This window comes from Parasteatoda tepidariorum, chromosome 1 (assembly GCF_982258835.1).
Source record: "Parasteatoda tepidariorum strain Cologne lab strain chromosome 1, Ptep-v5.0, whole genome shotgun sequence".
In the NCBI taxonomy this organism is placed as follows: domain Eukaryota; kingdom Metazoa; phylum Arthropoda; class Arachnida; order Araneae; family Theridiidae; genus Parasteatoda; species Parasteatoda tepidariorum.
Window position 1 is genome coordinate 71673413 of NC_141755.1, and position 21504 is coordinate 71694916.

Below are 21504 nucleotides of genomic sequence, written 5' to 3' on the forward strand. Positions count from 1 at the left end.
ATATGGGGCAGCTGCAGTGCATATAGTTTTAAAACATTTCTTAATATTTAGGAACACTCTTTTGAGGCTAAGCTGCCAACTATGTCAACCGTCATAAAGGTACCTCAAGATAGAATTAAGTTAACATGTCTTATATGCTAGTGAATTGGAATTTAATAGTTGCAATGGCAACTGAGCTACATTACTCCCCCATCAGAATTTTATCCGCTATAGAATTCGATGAACCACTAGTGTATTTATTGCCGTTTTGCGAAATGTCGGAAAAGAGGTATCAAGACCACCGGGCTTTGAGTACTAGTCGTTAGAGCTGTATTTGGATCACGGCTGTAAACGTGTTCGTTCCTGTGTGACAATTAGCCGTCGAGTGTGCACATGCCCCCTTTGTTTGGAATCGACACTGAGTAGCAACAGCGTGAGGAGTACAATGTCGCAGTCAGAAATAGCAAGTCAACTGTTTATTGTGAACCATCCATTGAACTAAGAGTGTTCCAATCGAAGTGGATGTTTCAATCGAGGTAGACGTGTTGGTCGCGGCAGGCGTGTTCAGACCACGTGCGCGACCCACCCATCTGGGCTAACAAAAATGTCGACCATCATCTATCAAAAGGTACCTTATAGAACCGAGTTAGCATGTCTTATACACTAGTGACTGGTAATTGAATAGTTGCAGTGGTAGTTACGCTACATTACTACCCCTACCCGAAATAATCGAGTTAACGTGTCTTATATACTAGTGCAGTGATTCTCAACCACTGTGCCGCGGCACTTTTGTGTGCCGCCAAATTTTTAAAATGTGCCGCCGAATATTAGAAATGGTACAATAGAAATTATAATGCTTTTTTTTTATTACGAGTAAAGTTTAAATTAAAGAAAAGTGCAAATATATAATATTATATATATATATATATATATATATATATATATATATATATATATATATATATATATATATATATATATATATATATATATATATATATATATATATATATATATATATATATATATATATATATATATATATATATATATATATATATATATATATATATATATATATATATATATATATATATATATATATATATATATATATATATATATATATATATATATAATATTATATGTATGTAATATTATATATATACTTTTTATAATTTTTCCACACTTTAACTGCGTGAACATCTTTCTCTGCGATTGTGTTGTCTCTGACGACAGAATTTAAATTGTCTTTGAAAAAAATGCTGAAATAAATAGAAAACTCAATGACTATTAAAATTATTAATTAACAAAATAAAGAAAGCTAAATATTAACTTTCAAACGGAAATAAAAGCTAATCATTAAAGTAAGCTATGCAATTTATAATTCTAAAAACAAATTAACAAAGGATAACTAACAAAAAATAAGCTAACAATTAATAATTAGCAATAAAACTAATTAACAAGAAATAGCAAAAAATAATAATTAATGTAAAAAACTAACAGTTAATAACAATAGAAAACAAGCTAACAATTAATAACTAGCAGAAAAATAAATAACTGTTACTAACCAATAAAAAATTAGTCGAAAGAAATAATTAATCCCATAATAAACGTGCTTTTGTAGTACATATTATTTTATTTCACATTCAAAATTATTATTGTAAACTATTTAACACAGTGTGTTATAGGTAAGTAAATAACTTTTAAACTAATTTTTTTCATTGTGTGCCGTCAAATTTCGAAATCGTTAAAAGTGTGCCGCCGCCTAAAAAAGGTTGAGAATCACTGTACTAGTGAACAGGAATTAAATAGTTGTAGTGGTTGCTGAAACTCAATCGACATCAATGAGATTTAGTTTCTTACTTTTGAAAATAACAGAACTGTTTCTCAATTCGGAAACATGATATTACATGAAGTTATTGGAAATTTTTCGGAAACATTTTTGTCGAGTCATAATTAGTTTCTGAAATGTTTTACAGTGTATAAATATTGTACAGTAACTAATAAGACACATTGTACTTATAATGTTCTGGATATTATTATCAGTACTTTAGTAGTTATTTAACAGCGACTACTATAGTTTCCATGGTCTACTAATTTCAACGCAATTTCAAAAGTAAATTTTTATTTTTGAAAACTACAAGCAAAATATTTCTGTTGTAAATGTACTGTAAGCATTCTAGGTTCAAAAGTGCAATTTACTTCCAACTACTTCTCAAAGTGAACTCTTTTCTTCTTTAAGTAAAAAATTAAGAGAAAGCTAATAATCCATTGTGTGCATTTTAGTTCCCAAAAGTTTATTTAAATCCTTAAATTAAATTTATAGTTGAAATACATAGGTTCAAATATTTAGTTTAAACGTCAAGGATAAAATATTTAGTTTCAATATTTAAGTCCGAATATTTAATTGCCAGTCTAATAAAAGTTTTTATCTCAAATTTTGTCTTTCTGCATATTTGTTTCCAATTAAAGATAACAAAACATATTGCTAAGTAATTATTTAACAATGAAACTACCAGATGTCTTTTTGAAATCAATTTTACCATTAAAAAACTTTAAAAAAGTAATGAAAATTCATTAATGTTTCTATATTATCCACTTTTTAAAATCATCGAAATTAATAAAACGAATCTTCAAGTTTATAGATGGAATACTCTGATACAGAAGGATATTATGAAAGTAAAATAATCGTTTTTCTTATATTGTAATTGTACTGTATATTGTCGCGTTCCTTATATTGTGATATTTATTGTAAATCATCGAAATTAATGACAAGAATCTTCACGTGAATAAATTGAATACTTTGATATGAAAGGGTATTATGAAAGTAATAAGAACATGAATAAATAACCATTTTCCTTTATCATTAATTATTAAAATTAATTTCTTAAACTTAGTTTCAAAACTTTTAGTTAAATGTTTAGGATTAAAGCTACTCTCTTAAAATGAACGAGTGAAAATAACTCAACTTGAGTGCTATTTAACTCTTTCATCTAGAAAAAACCGGCCTTCTTATCTTGAGTTAAAATCACTCAAGTGAAAGAGTTATATGGAAATAGCTCAATTTGAGTGAAAAAAATTTCACTCAAACTTGAGTTATTTTCACTCGAGCTTGAGTGATTTTCAGTATTACCTGAGTAGATCGTTTTCACTCAAACTTGAGTGATTTTAACTCGTGTTTGAGTGATTTTCAATATTTCAGTTTGTAAATTGCAGTCAAAATTTTTACTATTAATATACAAAATGTTGTTTGTATTTAGTGGTGCCATCTATCGTAAGCGGTAGAAAATACTATAGTTTTTGTTCAAAAAAAATCCTTTTGAGAGGTAAGCCTTAGACAGGAATTTTTTCCATCTTAACTTTTGTTGAATTTAAATATCGGATTAGATATCATAGCACTTGCGAAGGTTTTCGCTGTGAGCACTGTGATTCGAACTCGCTTCCCGTCTGTTGTGAGATTCACCGATTTACCCTCTCGGCTACAGTCCTGTGTCAAGACGGCTACAAAGAACTAATTAATTTCATGAGCTGGGTCTTGTTGGCGAGGATAAAGCTTTTATTTGTTAAATCAAATAAGGTGAAAACACAGTTAAAAATTTTTTTCAGAGTTAACAGTTTGAATAGCAGCATTTTATGGTTATCCAATTGTTTTGATTGTATACGGTGAAACAACAATTAAATGAATTATTACTTAAGAGTTTTTTTTTTAGGAAAAATTCCTAACCACTGTAGATTTGAGTTTTGTTTTCCTTCTCCCATGCTTCGTCATTTTTCTTTTAAGTTTAATTTTTAAAAGTAAGGAGCTCGAAACGAATTTTTAAAGAAAGCAGTTTTATAAATATTATGCTCATTTAGGTTCAATTGAAAATACTATAAGTTATTTTTTTTCGAACAAGTTTATTCGTTTAATTTATAAAGCTTTATTTTCAAGCAACGAAAAAGGTATATTGTTTTAAATTGCCTAAATTTTTTTAAGGCAAATTTCTGAAACTAAGTGAAATTAATAAATAATTGAAAAAGACGTTTGAAGCTAAAAAATCTGGATTAAATACCCTTTTTCAAACTCAATTTTGCAAACTCTTTTGATATAAATTTGTTTAAAATCCAAACTATATATTTGTCTTGATTAGAAAAAAATAAGTATAATTTTTGCTCTGCAATAATCCTAGCTTAGTATGAATTCGAATAAAAAAATTAACTAATTAACATTAACTACTTGACTTTACTTTAATATTGTTTTTACCATAAACTTTGCTCAAACATAGTTTTCTTAAGTCAAAAAGAAAGAAATAATAAAAATTAATAAAAACGACATTTTTAATAAAATTACTAAAATACAGAAATATTTAAATACCTAATTTTAGGCATATTTTAAACTAATTAAATTGTATCGCTTCTGAATTATAAATAATTACAATTAAATCAAGTATATATTTTATGAATTTTAACTATTATGAATATAGATAGTGTATGTTATTTCCGTTATCAATATATATATTTTGAACTTTTACCAAATTGTAAGAAATTAATATATAATCGAAAAGAAAAAAAGAAAAAACATTATAAAAATTTAATATACCAGCCAGGAAAGCAAGATTGAAGACATCAAACTCTTTCAATTTTACAACAATGCAAAGTAACTGCATTTTTTCTGCAAATTCATCAGAAAGTATACTTCTGAAACAATGACTGCATAATTTCTTCAAATTTACTGCAGAATGACCACGGATTTAAAGTTTCAGTTTTTTCTAAATTTATGATTTTAAAGTGACCTCACTTAAACTACAGTAATTTTGTAGACAATAGCTAAAAGTTTTTTCGAAATAAATTACTGAGAAATTACTTCGCATTAGCTGCAAAATAACTGCAGTGTTTTTACAGTTAAGATTGCACTACAGAAAACTTGCAGTTAACTCTAAAAAAAACTACGAAATTACTTCAGTTTTGTAGAAAAACTACAGTTTATTTTCAGCTGGGTATAGCTATATAAATTCAAATTAAACTGTATCTCATAATAAATATTATTTTTAATTCTGCTCCTATTTTTTTACTATTAATCTATAAATATCGTAAAATTCTAATTTATTTACATTTTCAAAAACTTTAATTAGCATTATACTTTTAATTAAATATTAATTCTGCATTTTCAATTTTGTATCAAAAATTGAACTTGAAGAAAAGTGGTAAGAACTTTTATGCTAGCAACAGAGGAAAAATAGTTTGTATAATGTGATAAATAGTTTATGAAATACGAAGATAGTATATATCTGAATTCCAATTAAATAGAAGCTGAAAACAGGATAAAAACAGAAAAATTCAAAATACTGCTTAATTTTTTTAAATATAATATTTTCCACTTTTTCTTTGAATGATATAATTAAAATAAAATGCATTGAACATCTGAAGATTCTGATTTGAATGAATAGATGTTGCAAATGTGAACTTTCATAAATTAAAGACAGTCAACTTTATTAATAGAAAGCAATTTAAATAACAGAAATTATAGTCTGTATGAACCATAATTTCGTAAATATCTTTTATGAAAGAAGTATAGAATGATATGAAATTAATTATCCAGAAATGTTTTGTACCAAAATTATACATAAAAAAACTAAAACATGGATATAAGTTTATTATATTAAAATAAAATGTTAAAACTTTAATATGAAAAAATCTGAAAAAATTCTAGAACTCTTATCAGATATATTATTGAGTATTTTCACACGCTTTGACAAAGATTCAGAATCAGATTTTTTTAATATTCCATCATCATCCACATTTAACACTTTCAATTTTAATAAATTTTTTTGACAAATAATTTAAATGAATAGTATTTTATTAAAAAACGCTGAAAAACAGCCAATTTAAATTGAATGTGTATATAACACATTCAAACTAAAAGTATTTTCAAAATAAAAGCAACAAGGTATATCTGCTTACTAAAAAGTAATACAGCGTCTTCTTCAGAAATACAGCTGTGAACTAAAAGTTGTTTTAATTCTTCTTAATTCAAAATATTAAATGGCATATTCTCCAGAAAAAAAATTAAACGTAAAATAAAAACGAAGACATAATCTATTTAGATCACAGAACAAAACAATTTTATTTAGATTTATCATTGTTTGCTTTTTAAAATAAAACGATAGAAATTCCAGCTTATATTTCGCACGCAATTAAATATTAAATAAATCTCTCAAATTTGAGCTAAAAGCACTCAAATATTGCTTAATAAATACCACTCAAGTTTGAGTAAACGCAAGGCAAGAATTTCGCTCAAATAAGAATGTGTTTCACTCAAGTTGAGTTAAAAAAATTTAACTCTTTTTTGAGTAGGGAAAATAACTCTTTCATTTTAAGAGAGTATGAATTCAATGTTTAGGTTCAACATTTATTGTAGCTTAAACATTTTGGTTCAAACATTTAGTTTCAATATTTAAGTTCAAATATTTAATTTAAATTTTAATACATGTTTCTATCTCAAATTTTATCATATCATATTGCTGGACTATAATAAACATCCAAGTAATTATTTAAAAACGAAACAACCAGATACCTTTCAAAAATCAATTTTACAGCGTTCAAACATTGAAAAAGTAAGGAAAATTCGTTTATGTTTCTATGTTATCAGCGTTAAATGCATTAAAATCCTCGTAATTAACGAAGCGAATCTTCAAATTTATAAATTGGATACTCTGATATAGAAAGGTATTATGAAAGTAATAAGAACATAAATAAATAATCGTTTTACTTCATCAGTAATTAGATACTTATGGAAAGGAATTTTCTTAATTAATTACCTCAGTTCCATTCAAACCAGGGGCACCGGGAGGACATATTTGACATTTTTCTTCAGTCGGTTTCTTTTTCTTTGGCTGTAAAGCGAATCTTTAGTTAAACGTCTTTTCTTATAAATGAGGTCTTCTTTATTTTAGATCCAGTTGCATTGAACTTAAAATTGAAAAATGCTTTCTTTATAATAATAGTTAATGAACTGTAGTAAAATTCTAATAAAGTTCCCGGATAGAAACTTTTACTAACGTTTGTTGAATTTAGGATTCCATATGCTTTAAAATAAAGCCCTTTTTGAAACATAGGCAGGGGTTACACTTATTAAATCTCATACGCTTTTTTAATTTTAGGTCCAATTGGGTTTGACGGATTTTTTTTCTAAAAAAAATTAATTTTTCATTAAAAATTAATTTAATCATTAAACTTCAGTAAAACTCTGGAAATAAATTCATTATGAAAAAAATAAGTACATAAGTTTGTTAACATCAAGTTACCACATGTCTTAAGCTTATCTCTTGTCAAAGTATAAGTAAGTGTAACAAGTATTATATCTTTTAGAAATATATTGTTGATCTTTTAGAAATGTACTGTTGCAAGTTAAGAAAAACCATTATAACTACGAAAGGAGACTGTCTGCATCTTAGTGCACGCCAAATGATTGTCAATCTCCCAATGCGAACGACTATCAACATAGCCAACTCTTGAAACGACGTTGCGCAGTCACTTTTTTGATTGATTTTTTTAATTGTGTGAAAGGCGGAAACCGAAACTTATCGATTATTCAATTAACAAGTAATAAGAATTAACAGAAATTATTTCTAGAAATCTTAACAAATATAGGGCTTTCTCTTCACATTTAACGAAACTGCTGAAAGAATAATATTTTTTTCTTCTTGCAGGTAATTTTCTTCTACAGCTAAACAAAAATATGAATTCTTTATCTCACATTTGTACAAAATCCACAGAAATACTATCTCTAATAAAATTCACAAGAAACACCTGAAACTTCCTGGTAAACTATTATTTTTCTTCTGCAAAGATTTTTCTAATGAATTAATCAAACGATTTAACACATAAAAATATATTTTATAGGACATCAGGTGATTTTTACAGAAACTGAAGAGCAAGCTCTGTCATGTTCATTCAAGGATGTTATGTTCAAATTTAACAATATTATAAATGTTAATGAATATGTAGTAATTATTATTTTTAAAATTTCATCCATTTCAATGTTTAAAAATGTATATGGTTTCCTTTTGTTTAAACTCAAATGTTTTGAAATAAACATTCTTTTTAAGAAAAAATTCTTCAAAACGCTGAAAATTATTTTCAAACTAATATCTTTACATATCTTGATGTTTTTGTCTTTAAAAATGTCAATAATTAACTTTTTTAACAATTTTATATCAATATTTTACTAAAAACATGATTATTAAACTGAATTCCCATCGCTGCACAAAGTAGCCCCATTTGGGGCTACTTTGTGCAAGGTATGTTTTGACTTATTATTCGTAAATATTACATACAAATAATGCCAATATTGATCAAATTCACTCGTCTCAGTTCAGTTATGATTATAATATCGATAAATTTTACTAAAATTTAAATTAACATAGTTTTTTTATATGTCAAAGTTCAAAAACTGCGAAATCCTGCACAAAGTAGCCCCGAATGACGGTACCTGCTTAGCATTAAAAATTATAGTCTTCATATCATACATAGTCGACATAATCATTAATAATATGATTGATGATGTGATTTAAAAACTTATTAATTCCCTGGCTATTTAAATGTATACTACGTATAATCAAAGTTATTATTTACTAATTTGCTTCCTGTTAGAAATCTGAGTGTTATGATCTCTTATTCCTAAAAAACAATTCAAAATAACTGGGTTTTTTTCTGCTGATACATCAGAAAATATACTTCTCAAAGAAGGAATGTGAATAATTACTTCATATTTATTGCAGTATAATCATGGATTTAAAGTTTACTTATTTTTCAAAAATGTTTTTTTCAAGTGAGTTCGCATGTACAGTGTAATTTCATATACCAATGGGTAAAAAAATTTTTTAAATGCATTACTGAGAAATTCGTCGCGTTAGCTGCAAAATAACTGAAATATTTTTACAGTTAAGATTGCACTGCATAAAAATTATTAGAATCCATTTTATCATAAAATCCATTTTTACTGTAAAATATTATCGTGTAATTTTTACTGTTATACTTATTTAATTCGAGTAATTTAGTAATTTTAAAGTAATTATATAAAAATTTCGGTATATCAGATTTTTTGTTCCGCAACATATTCCAGTATGTTGACTGTAGAATAATATTTTAATTCAGCAGAAAAAAAGCAGTTAATTTTTTGCTTGTAAACGTTGCAATCAGATTAAGATTATAAGATAAATTACAAATTTTAAGATAAATATAAATTGTCAGAATTCGAAACATTCAACATAAAATACAGTCCACATTTGATTTTATTCACATTTAAGTGTGCTGATATTTAATATTCGGAAATCTAATATTCAAAAATATACTTTAAAAATACCATGTTCAGCAAAAAGTAGCATTTTGATGTTTTATTTTTAAATTTTTGCAGACTTAATGCTTTATATTGTGCACCTAATTAAACACGATAAATAAATTCGATATAAATACACATATTTCGGATAAAGTAAAAGGAAAAAAAAACATTACAGGCAATTCATCACAGGTTTCTCTCTCTGGCCTAGTTGGATCACAACTCATAACCATCCACTGCAACTCTAACTGCAATGGGAGTAATCATTAATATTAGTAGTAATCATTTAATGGTAAAACATTATTATTTCAAGGTAATCACATTCTAAATGAACATGACTGCCATTTTGGAAATACACTTACTGGAACTGTGTCGCTGTCATCTTCGTATTTCGCAATCATGATGTCACCATTGACATCAATGGGTCCCCTTAAATCAATAGACAGCGATGATTGCTTTTCACAATCCATATATAAAGTAACTTTGTCTTGATACACACTCAAGTCAATTTTGTGCCACTGATTGTCGTCCACCTGCAAAACAATATTACATCATAAATAGTTGTCGATTGGAACAAAAATAAAACACTTCAATTGAATAGTATATCAAAAGCTTTTAGTATATAAAATATTCGTTTTACCCTACAAGTTTGATTTTCTTTAAAACTCTTACATATAACACTTTGAATTTTAACATATTTTAAATGTAACAGCTTTATTTTTAATTAAATTTTCATAAAACGTGATGTGATTTGGGAAAAATTTTGGGAATTTATTTTTTAGAAAATGCGTTTTTAAAATTTAGTATTTATTTAATCTTATTACTTCATGAGTACTTTGGACTATGTTACGCCAACTAAATTTACTTCTAAGATAAAGTCCAGAAAAAAAAGTTTCTCTAAACGTCCTAACTATAGCTAATTTGTCCTAAAGAGAATATTACCAAGCGAGAAATAAAATTTAAATACGCGGAGAAAAAAATTCTGATAAAAATACCGTATTGTTAGGTAACGAAAGTTCTATTAAAAAAAAACAATGTTTTGGTTTTAAAAAAAATTAAAAATCTTCCGTATTTAAACCATTTTTTTGGTATCTAAAGTTCCATCTATTTTTTAGTCATTTATTCGGTTATTTTTTCTGTTTATATGGTAACGGTTTACCGGAGATTCAGTTTTTCAAAATTATAGTTCTTATTACCACATAAAAAAATCAAAACTGAAAAGTAAATTTAACCGAAAAAATGGCTTTTATGCTACTTTTTACCACATTTGCCAAATTTTATCACAGATTATAAAATGCTATTTCATTGTTAATTTTATCAAAATCATTACCAAAGCTCTCTAGTAAAAATTAACGAGCTTTTTAGTGTTCCCATAGAGCCTGAAATATGGTATGAAACACATTTTATCGCATTCAGGTAGTTTCTCAGTGTACATATGAAACAGTTATATTGTTTACTTTGGTTTTAATTAGAGAGTTTATAATCTAAAGAATGATGCTGCAATTATTATTATTACTGCTATATTGTTCTCATTACGATTCTCATTACATTTTTACACAAGAGCATTATCGAGAGATCTTTAAATGAAATGGTTTAAATATAAAGCTATAACTAAAGTAAAAATGGTCTTTTTAAAAATGAAAGATAGCGATTTTTCACCTTTAATAGCATTATAATTTTTATTACTTTAATTACTTTATTTTTATTACTTTAATAGCATTATAATTTTATTAACTCATCAAAACTCATCATTTATACAATGATTATAAATTGCTTTTTCATAATGTTTATTTTATTATTAATATGAAACTATATTATATAAAGTTAAAATTTTTTTTTGATAATTTATTTAGATTTTGAAAAAGATTTTCTTCAAAAAGAAAAGAAAAATATTTTTTAAACTATCCAATTTCTCGATTCATGGTTTAAAAAATATAAATTAGTTGAGATAAGATTAGTAAGTTAGTTTTAGTTAATTAAAAAAAGTGTAAGACAAGGGAACTCCTGGATCAAGTATCGGAAGAAATTTGTCTTCGTGGAGAACTTTGCGATGTAACTAACCCGCATTCGCGTTACTTGGAGAGGAAAACCACGAAAACCTAAGACGGTAAGCCTGACGGCAAAATTAAGTATTCTCGTTTAATTTTTGACTTCGGTTATGAGCGATTTTTTCACATGGATTCTAAAAATGTATATTAAGGTTAGTTTCTACAGAGCGCCCAGTATGTAAAAAGGGTGGTGTTTAAAGGGTTACCAAACTGAAAAAAAAATATAATAATAATAAGTTCATTATTGATAAAAGAGAGAAAATGAATATTTTATATATAATTAATTGTATATTTAAATATACTTCTTTCCTTTGTTTATTTGATGAAAAAATAATCTTTTTTTGTTGAATGCAATATTTCAGCATTTTTTTTAATCATTACATAGTACATGAATCAGAGAAATTTATATCTTAAAACTGTGTTACATTGCCATAAATATCTTTGAATTTCTCAAACATTTCGCAACAAATTCTTTGAAATAAGTTCCATTTCCCTAAAAGAGACAGTTGCCATGCGTTATTTGAGGGAAATGGATGAGGGCGATTATTTGGATATTAAAATACGATTCGTATTTCGTGATGCTTCCCATATATATGCTAAATAGTAATTTATTTCGTACAGAGGTGCTTATAAGCATTGATAAATATGGATAAGTCATTTTCCCCCGTCCGTAAAACTAATCTCAATGTAAGAGCTTGTCATTTTTGTTTATTACTTATATCGATATCGTATTTAAATAATTTAGGTAATTCAAACGAATTTCGTAGGGAATAACTAATTAAGAAGTACGTGCAACTATCTCGATGCGAGATTACTTGGCTTATTAAGAAGACTAATGTATTTTAAATGAGTTTATGCAAGAGTATTGCTTAAATGATTAAATTAGTATTTTGAGCAAATTTAAAGTATTTTGAAATATTTAACAACTTTCGCTAGGTTTGTCTCAAATTCAGCAGACATTATAAGCAACTTAACAGTGATTAAGTTTAAATATTTTAAAGATTATTAATAAATTTTCTAATTGAATCATGACTAGTTTCATTTTGATGAATAATTTAATTTAAAATTTCGGCATCAGCCTAGTTTGATTTCTTCCTTTACTCTAAGTGCATTCTGTTTGAAGTTAATTGCTATTTCTATTATTTCGATTATAAATATTTAAAATTTTATTTCTTAAAGCAGCTCATTTCGTCTAGCGTAAGAATGAGCTTAATTGTTTTTTATTGGATATACTCTTAAGATTCTCTTGAAATGTATTAAAGGTATTTTGATTAGAGCTGGTCTTACGTAAATCGTACAGTTGACGTAAGCCTACGGTAAACGTACGACTACATCTGACGTAAGACTGCGGTTACCTTTTATCACATAGCGATACTCCAACCTATAGGGAAATTTTTTCACGTGTACGGCCGAGCTCAAAAAGCACTAGCGTTCGAGTTAGGGAAAACCGTAACGCTTTGCGAAATCTCTCTATTTTCAAATATTTTTACCTTAATTTTTTCGTAATACAATGATCTTGTAAGTATTTTTAGAAAGCACATTATGCAGTTTCAAAAACAATTTTTTTTTTGCAGCCTGTACTACTTCTTACAATGGTCAGAAAAAAACAACAATAAGGATTGAATGTGTATTATTGTTAACAGTGTGTGTTACCGGCAAGGTTTGAAAAGCCAGAGTTGTATGCAATCCTGAAAATTAAATTAAAAATCATGAAATGATAAAACATTTCTCACATAGGCTCTATATTGTATACATTGTCAAACGATTAACCGAAATATTATGAAACATGATTAGGTTCATATTTTATTTTAATTTCTGTAATAAGAAAATAATTTTTTTTTATCTCCAAGCATTATTAATAATAACTAGATTTTCCAGGATAAAAAAAACTAACAGTGTAGTATGGTCTATTGCCCGGTAAGTAGACCGATGTATTATGAACTTAAATAGGAACATTGTTCAGTATTCCTTACACTTAGATTTTTCTAATAATTCTACTCTTATATTTCTTTCTAATAATTCTACTCTTATATTTCTTTCAGGTATTATAAATAATATACAAAAGAACAGGTTTTGAGAAAAGTTTCGAACGAAGTCCGCTGAAAAAGTTTTGAGTAAAAGTATTTTACAAACTGACATATTTTTAAAAAAGTTTTATTTGGTGAAAGCCGCTTGAATGAATTCATCCAAATTTTGAATTGTAACATTTAACATTAATGAGTACAATTTAAAGCGGGAACATTTAGTTTAGAAAGCGCATACTCCCTGATTAGTAACGAAACTTTATTTGTCCGTAAAACACACCTAAAGCACTAAGAAAATACTGAGACGAATGAGAATTAGGCATAAAAAAACAAAAGCGGTGAGAAAATAAATATTGTAAAATCATTTAATACGATTGGCGGATTTTTTTAAAAATTAAAATACAGTTATCTTTACTATATGCCTGAAAATACGCACACATTTTGTAACGGCGAACTTTAGTTTCTGTAATTGTATAATAGCGAACAAACCAAGCACAAGCTCCCGCCCTTTCATACAAGATATTAAACAATTTACTGAAAACAGTTAAATAACGCTAAAATTGGAGGTTTCAAAAGCGGAAATAATTCATGAATCTTGCGAATGTATTTTATTTTGGAAGTTATAGTTAAGCATATGCTTAACCCACCGCCGCTTCTGCCCGTAAAATGTCGTATTTTAACCTGCAGTCGTCTACGCATAGCAAAACCAGTTTTTCTAGGCTATTAGATTGCATATTTGGGAGAAACATTCTCCCGATTTTATCCATCTGCTAAACTGCCAGTGGGTTAATAATGCATATGAGCACTCGATTTGATGTTAACTTGAGATAAAAAGTTTTTATTTTATTTCCAATGAGCTGTACAAGTGCGCACACATGAGCAGACTTAGAGCGTTCTCCAGAAGTGGTATCCATTCTTTCAGGACCACCACAATGGGTGAGATACCGTTGGCCATGTTAATTTGGACGTCTAGTTTCTGCCACACTAGATGGTAGCACCGAGACTCTTATTTGGATGCTAAAGTACATAAAAAGTTCCTTCGTATTTTTTATTGGGTTGTTCAACCCCGAATTCGATAAGCTACTACACCACTGTATTTACAATGTATAGCATTGTTTGCAAAAAATTAAGAAATCTTTTCAAATTGAAAACGCGTGGTCATTAAACTGAAATAAATGAATTATTGAGTTAAATAATAAAAAGGAACATATGGGTCTCCTTATTGGACTTCAAAATAGTACAACTCATTACATATTATAATGTTCTTTCAAAAACCAAAACAAAATATTTTTTCGAATAAATGCAGTAATTTTGATACGAATTTGACCAGAAATCTTTCATTTCCTTCAGAGAGAAGGGAAAGAAATCAAGAAGAAAAATAAAGAAAGATGATAAATACCATCAGAATAAATTTGTAAAAAATGATAAGCAGAAATATGTGCAGAAAAATGGGAGCTTAGTTATGAAAAAAAAAGTAAGACAACCATACAAATGTTATTAATACGAATGAAAGGGAAGTAACAAAAGAAGCGAAACAAAAACACAATACCGGCTCTTAGGCTGAGATGAAAAAGAGACCCTTGCAAAAAAAGGAAAAGTAAATAAAAGGATATATGAATAAAAATGAGATGAAACAAAAAACTAAAAGTATAATTTTGCAAAAAGATGAATCATAAAAAATATTAATGAATGTAGAAAACTATGCACTACGAAATATCTTTAGAAAGTAAATAATTAAAAAAATGCAACAGGTATCTTTAAAATCTAATTATCAATAGGAATCAAAGTTCCAATTTTTGAAATTAAAATCTGTTTTCTTGTCTCTTTTAAATATTATTTACAAATAAAGGTTTTAGTAAAAGATCATATTAAGTGACCTTTGAAAAACAATATAATTTTTAAAGGGTTATTAACATGTTTAACATATTTCTGCTTAGCTGTTAAACATATAACTTTAAATTATTCTACTGGACTTATAAGAAAAACAATTTAAAGAAACTTTTTTGTTTTGTACGCATATCTTGATGTTACTATACATGACAAAGCTGAGAATTTAAAACTTAATAAAGCAGTCAATTTTCCCTGTTACGTTCTTGGAAGACTGACCTAATTATTATAATTATTAGATTTTCTTCAATAATTTAATAACCACAAATATATTTAGAAGTTTAAGGTATCAAAGTTTCCAAAATAATTTTTAAACAATCAATAACAATTACCCTTTCTTTTAAACTTTTCTTGTAAATAAAGCTAACAAATAAAGCACTGATGCACTTTAAATTTGTCGAGTCGCAAAAATCCTCCATGTTCTCATAACAAATCGATACCTCTGGGGGTACTGGATTAGAGATCGATCGTTCTCTGATTCAGGTCAAAATTCCGATCTGTGTATGAATGAATTGATGTATGAATGGGTTCGCCCTATAAACGGGTGTGACGTATGATGTGGCAGAAGTCGAATTCTTGACCATAGATGGCGCCACTGAAAAACGAGAAACTCACACCCTGCCTTAAATTTGCTCGGTTTCACCTAGCAGGCTTGCCGGTGCAGCAAGTAGCATTAGAAACAACAACAACACAAATAAAGTTAGAGAAATTCATAGAAAATGAATTTTATTGAGTATTCACAAACCAAATTTGAAAATCTCAACTTTGTTGGCAATGGGGTATATGAACACTTATAACAATATAGAAATAACAATATAGAATATTGTAATTTTTCCTAGGCACGGATTTTTAAAGGCAAGAAATATTTTGATGTTTCTAAGCATCCGCTTACCATAGTACAAGATACGATGCCCGAAAAGTTTGGAGCAGACAACGTATATCAAAAGAAAATTGGGTTAAAAAAAATCTAAAAATTCATTAGTTAAATATTTTGAAAGGATAATTTCAATGATTTCAAACTTAAATCCCAAAATTCAAAAAAGATCGTACGTATGTTCCTCTACGTTATTATTGCAGATTTAGCTTCTTTCCCTAATTTGACTATCAAATATTCACAATTTAGTTAACAGATGACGCTGTAATCGTCAAATGGTTAATATTTAGAATAAAAATACTTCAAGAAATAGAAACACAAAAAAGTACTGAAAAATAAATAAAAATAGACTAGTTAATTACTTTGGAATGATTCACGGAGAAAAAAAAAGTCAGGTAAAATTACCGTAAGGTATGGTAATGACGTTTCTGGTTTAAAAATAAACAAACATAATTCTGGTAAATAAAACCAAAATACACGGTGTTTAAATCATTCATTTGGTCATTTTTTCGTTTTTATGGTAAAGATTAGCTGGAAATTCCGAATTTTAAAACCATAATTCTTATTACTGCATAATTGATTAAAAATCTTAAAAGAAAATTTAAGTGAATAAATTGTTTTTATGTCATGGTCTAGGGCTATCAGTATAAAATTACTATATTAACCAAATTTTTTCAACTATTACATAATAATTTTTTATAGTTAATATTAAGCTCTTCGGTAAAAATTACCGAGTCTTTGACATTCCCATATAGCCAGAAATACGGTAAATTTTTCCGTGTTCTGGTAATTTTGACCATACTTTTTTTTCCTCGGTATGCTAAAGTCAATCACGACAACAATACCAACACCAACCGAACGGCCTGTGTAGGGGGGCAGGGAACTGTCCTTGCATCAGAAAGGTCTTGGGTTCAAATTCCGGGCAAGGCATGGATGTTCCTTTCTCTCTCTGTGTGTTCTATACCCTTTCTCCTTTGTGTGTGAATGTGCCCTATAAACGGGTTGTGGTTGCGTGAATGGCGTGGCAGAAGTCGAATTCCTGGCCATAGATGGCGCCACTGAAAAACAGGAACAATCGCGCCCCCACTGCCTAAACAGGCATGCGACAAAAAAAAAATAATAAATATATATATATATATATATATATATATATATATATATATATATATATATATATATATATATATATATATATATATATATATATATATATATATATATATATATATATATATATATACCAACACCAAACTCACAACAATAACAATACCAAAAATATCTAAATGTTGAGGCAGGTGATCGAGATTGGTATCATTAAATACCTTTTTAAAAAATAAACCACATAAGCGTATTATTGAAGTTAGATTTTATAAGTATTTTTTGAGATATTTGACCGTTTTACGTGCATTTCAAATACCCTGTGAAAATGATACTATAACAGAACATTACCGATAAAGATTTTTTTTTTTTTACCTCAACATTTCCGAAACGTGCTGTCTGTAGTTTTCCTTCAAAATCCAATGAGTAAAATTCCAGCATTTGTTTCCTCGGATTGAGAGTGATTCCAAACTGAGGTTTGCTTAAGATATCGTTGATTCTAATTAGAAACCATGGATCCTTGCGACCATTTTTCTTTCGGAAAGTTGCAACGAAAGAAAATTCTTCTGGCAATCCAATTGGAAATATAGATCTGAAAAAAAGTAGATGGACAATATTCAGTAAGACTTGCTTACAATTCAAACTTTCATATCCAATTTTAAACTATTCAATCTAACATTATACATTATACGAAGAGTTTGGTATTTAGATGGTCTGGAACTTTTGCTGGTTAGATATATTCCTTCAATATTAAAAACAATTTTATTATTAATCTCTCTGAAATGGTGAAATGGGAAACGTGATTTTGTTTATTCTCGCACTATTTTCTTTTTTAAAAAAATAAAAGATTTTAAGAAATTACTACAGGTTACTTCCAATTTAATTGAATTTTCTTTATAATTTTCTTTTAAAAATAAAATTTAGGAAAAAAAAATATATATATAAATAAAAATAATTAAACTTTTAAAACGGGTAATTAATTTTTAGTTAATTTTTTAAATTTCTTTGAGAACGAAATGGCAAAGATTGGAATGAATTCATTTAGTTTTATTAATTAACAGCGCTTACGTTTTTTTCCCCAATGCTCAACCGATTTACAGTTAGGGGTAAGTTACAGTTAGTTCAGGTAAGACTCGTTTGTCAGATTTGCTGACCACTCTTAAAGGGGCCCCATATTAGGCGAGCCAACGATGCTTACACAGTAGGGATAGATGATATAGTTAATAAGAGAACATCCATGCCTTGTCCAGGATTTGAACCCAGTAACTTTCTGCTGTGAAGTCAGCTTCCTGACCCCTACACAGCCGGGTCAAAAAGTTAAGCATATAAATTTAAATAGAGGGTGATTTTAAGAATGCAATCTTTGAATTCTATTTCTTGAAAACAAATCTGGGTAAAACTCATCTGTAATTAAAACAAGAATATAAATTACCAAATTAGATGAAAGTAACGTTAAATTTTCTAATTATATATTGCATACATAACATGAAACTAAATATTTTATCTTTAAAAAGAATAATAATAATTATCATTAGAGTAGAATTTAATGCTAATTAATGTTTTAAAATATAAATAAAAATTTAGATTTTTATCTATAAATAAAAGCAAAAGAATGCATAATGTATTTATGCAAATGAACGCATAAATAAACTATTTTGCTTTTCCTTGTAAAATTAATCCATTAATGTTATGTTTCAAAAAATAGTGTATTTGCATAAATAAGTTTCCCTAATGCATGAATAAAGCTGTAAAGTTGCATTTTTTTGAAAAATTTATAAGTGTAAGGCAATATTCTCTCACTTGAATGATAAGAAAAACAATTTGAATATAAAACAAAATCAAGCTGTAAATCAAACACATTTTTTATTGTCTTTTATTAATATCAGCGCATTGATGTATTTTGTTTCGAAATCTTTTCAGAGAGATCCCACTTTCTCTCCCATTAACGAATCAAAAGTTTACAAATAAAATATGTATTTAGAGGAATTGTCTCTGACAAACTGTTGAGAACTCGATTTCAATTATTAATTATTAATAATTTTTACCTCACTTTAGTTATACAAATGCCAGAACATTTCACCTCAGAAAATTTATGTCCTTTTTGCTCTCTCGTGAATTATTTTTATTATTTTTATTACAGCATTATAATTATCTGTCTTTTTACATTGGCATAAAAGAAAAATCAAGAATTGAACATGTTCAGAATTATATTTGTAATTAACTTCCCTGCATTTTGAACATTTTAGTATTATGTTAGAATCCTTTTAACTATCCAACGATGTATCTTCAAAGCAGAAAAACATTTCAATAGTAAATTACGGTATAATGTACCGTCACCTCGAGTGCATCATTTACAAAATCCATTATGCCGTAAAGTATTATGTAGTAATTTTTACAATAATATTTATTTAATTAGAGTGATTCTGTGATTTTTCGGTAGTTATTACCGCAAAAATTATGGTATATCATATTTTTTTATTCTGTAACATGTTCTGGTAAAAACGGATTTTACAGTCGAAAACATCGGCACTCTGACTGATGTAACTTTTTACCACAATTTGTAACAAATTGTAACTTTTCACCACAATTTTACCACACTTTTATACAGTGTATCTATATTTACTTTATTTTCCCACAGCAAAGTCTCCTTGATCCTGTGTATTTTCGACATTGTTTGAAATTTTGTCTGGATCTTATTTTGCGAAGAATAGTATCACTTAATTTTGGTACAAAAATTTGGCACAAAAATTCTAAAACTACACTTATTCTGCAAAAATGTATGGTGCGAAGGAAACAACGGAACATCTAAACAACTTTTTATATAGCTATCGGTTTTTCTTGTACAAAGAGGTAATTTTAAGAATGGTTTAAAGGACTTAGATTGAAACATTTTCTTTTATGAGTTGGGGTTCGTTGGTTTAAGAGGGTAATCTTATGAAAGCTAACTAATTAGTTCAGAACTTTTTTTGAATTTTATAACAATATTTGAGCTGCTGACCCAATTTTGTGTTTACGACTACCAATATTCTCCGTAGCCTTGTAATTTTGAACCCGATCCAAAAGACAATAAAGCTCCAGGATCAAGTATTGTCAGAAATTGCCTTTGTGGAGAATTTTTTGATGGAACTAACCCTCATTTGCGTTATGTAAACTCGGAAAACTTCCCACGGCTAATCTAGGGGACTTTAACCTATGATTGATCTACCGCTGAGGATATTTTATGTCAACACTGTGGTCGGTGCGAGCCGAGTGCGGAATTCGTATCGACCAGCCATCGCTGCGATTCGAACTCGGTTCACCTCACTAGAAAAAGAGCGCTCTATCTCCTGAGTTACCTATAATTTTTCATCAAAAATTTTTTTTTTAAAATTTTATATTGAGATAATTAGTTTTTCATTGAAGTGAATTTTGTGATTTGTCACTCGCATTGAATCATATTTTCTTAAATAAGTCATAAATAAACAAATAAAAAAAACAAATTAAAAAACGCGCATTTTATAAGCTCTGAACACGTAGGGTTTTCTTAACTTTTGTGTGATTTTGATAAAATTTAACAGCATGCACTACTACATTAAAGAATAAATTTCACGTAAGAGTTTTGTTTTTGTGTTTTATAGATTTTGATTAAATAAATCATACGTTTCAAATTACAAGGAATTTCTTCTTGTCTAGCATTGTTTTGTAAAAATCATTTTAAAAATATTGCGCGCAACGTAAATTACATCAGTAATATACATGTTATTACAATTTCTTAAAAATTGGATAAACATTGAAAGAATGATTTCATGGAATTAAAGTTTTTTTAGGAGTAATCATACCCCTCAGGCGGATTGGTGTTAAATAAACGTCGAAACAAGCAAAAAAATACGCATATTTTTCTTCAAGAAGTGATCAATAGATTTATTTAGATAGAAAAAAACATATTTTAAGCTATTTTTGCAATATTATCTTTTAAACATGAACGCCACTGAAAAATTTTAAAAAAAGTGAATTCTTCTATAATTCAACAACGTATACATACATCTAAGAGCATTCTTATGAAAGTATAAACTGATACCCTTACAAATGAAACTTAAAATGCCTCTACATTTAAAAATATTGTTACGTGAACATTCTCATGAAACATTCTCGTAAAAGTATAAACTGATACTCTATCAAGTGAAACTTAAAATATCTCTACATTTAAAAATATTGTTACATGAACATTCTCATGAAACATTCTAATAAAAGTATAAATTGATACCCCAACAAGGGAAACTTAAAATGCCTCTACAT

The 21504-nt window shown here is 27.7% G+C and overlaps 1 protein-coding gene across 2 annotated transcripts in view; it reads right to left on the minus strand.

Annotated features, from left to right (window-relative positions):
• LOC107445377 (uncharacterized) overlaps positions 1-21504 on the minus strand; it is a 177142-nt gene that overhangs the window by 96123 nt on the left and 59515 nt on the right. For both annotated transcript variants that reach the window (XM_043039898.3, XM_043039897.3), the window contains exons 5-8: positions 17605-17821; positions 9661-9831; positions 9475-9546; positions 6780-6854 (exon numbers count right to left, since the gene is read on the minus strand). In XM_043039898.3, the coding sequence (XP_042895832.1) occupies positions 6780-6854; positions 9475-9546; positions 9661-9831; positions 17605-17821 (535 nt within the window). The remainder of the gene's footprint in view (positions 1-6779; positions 6855-9474; positions 9547-9660; positions 9832-17604; positions 17822-21504) is intronic.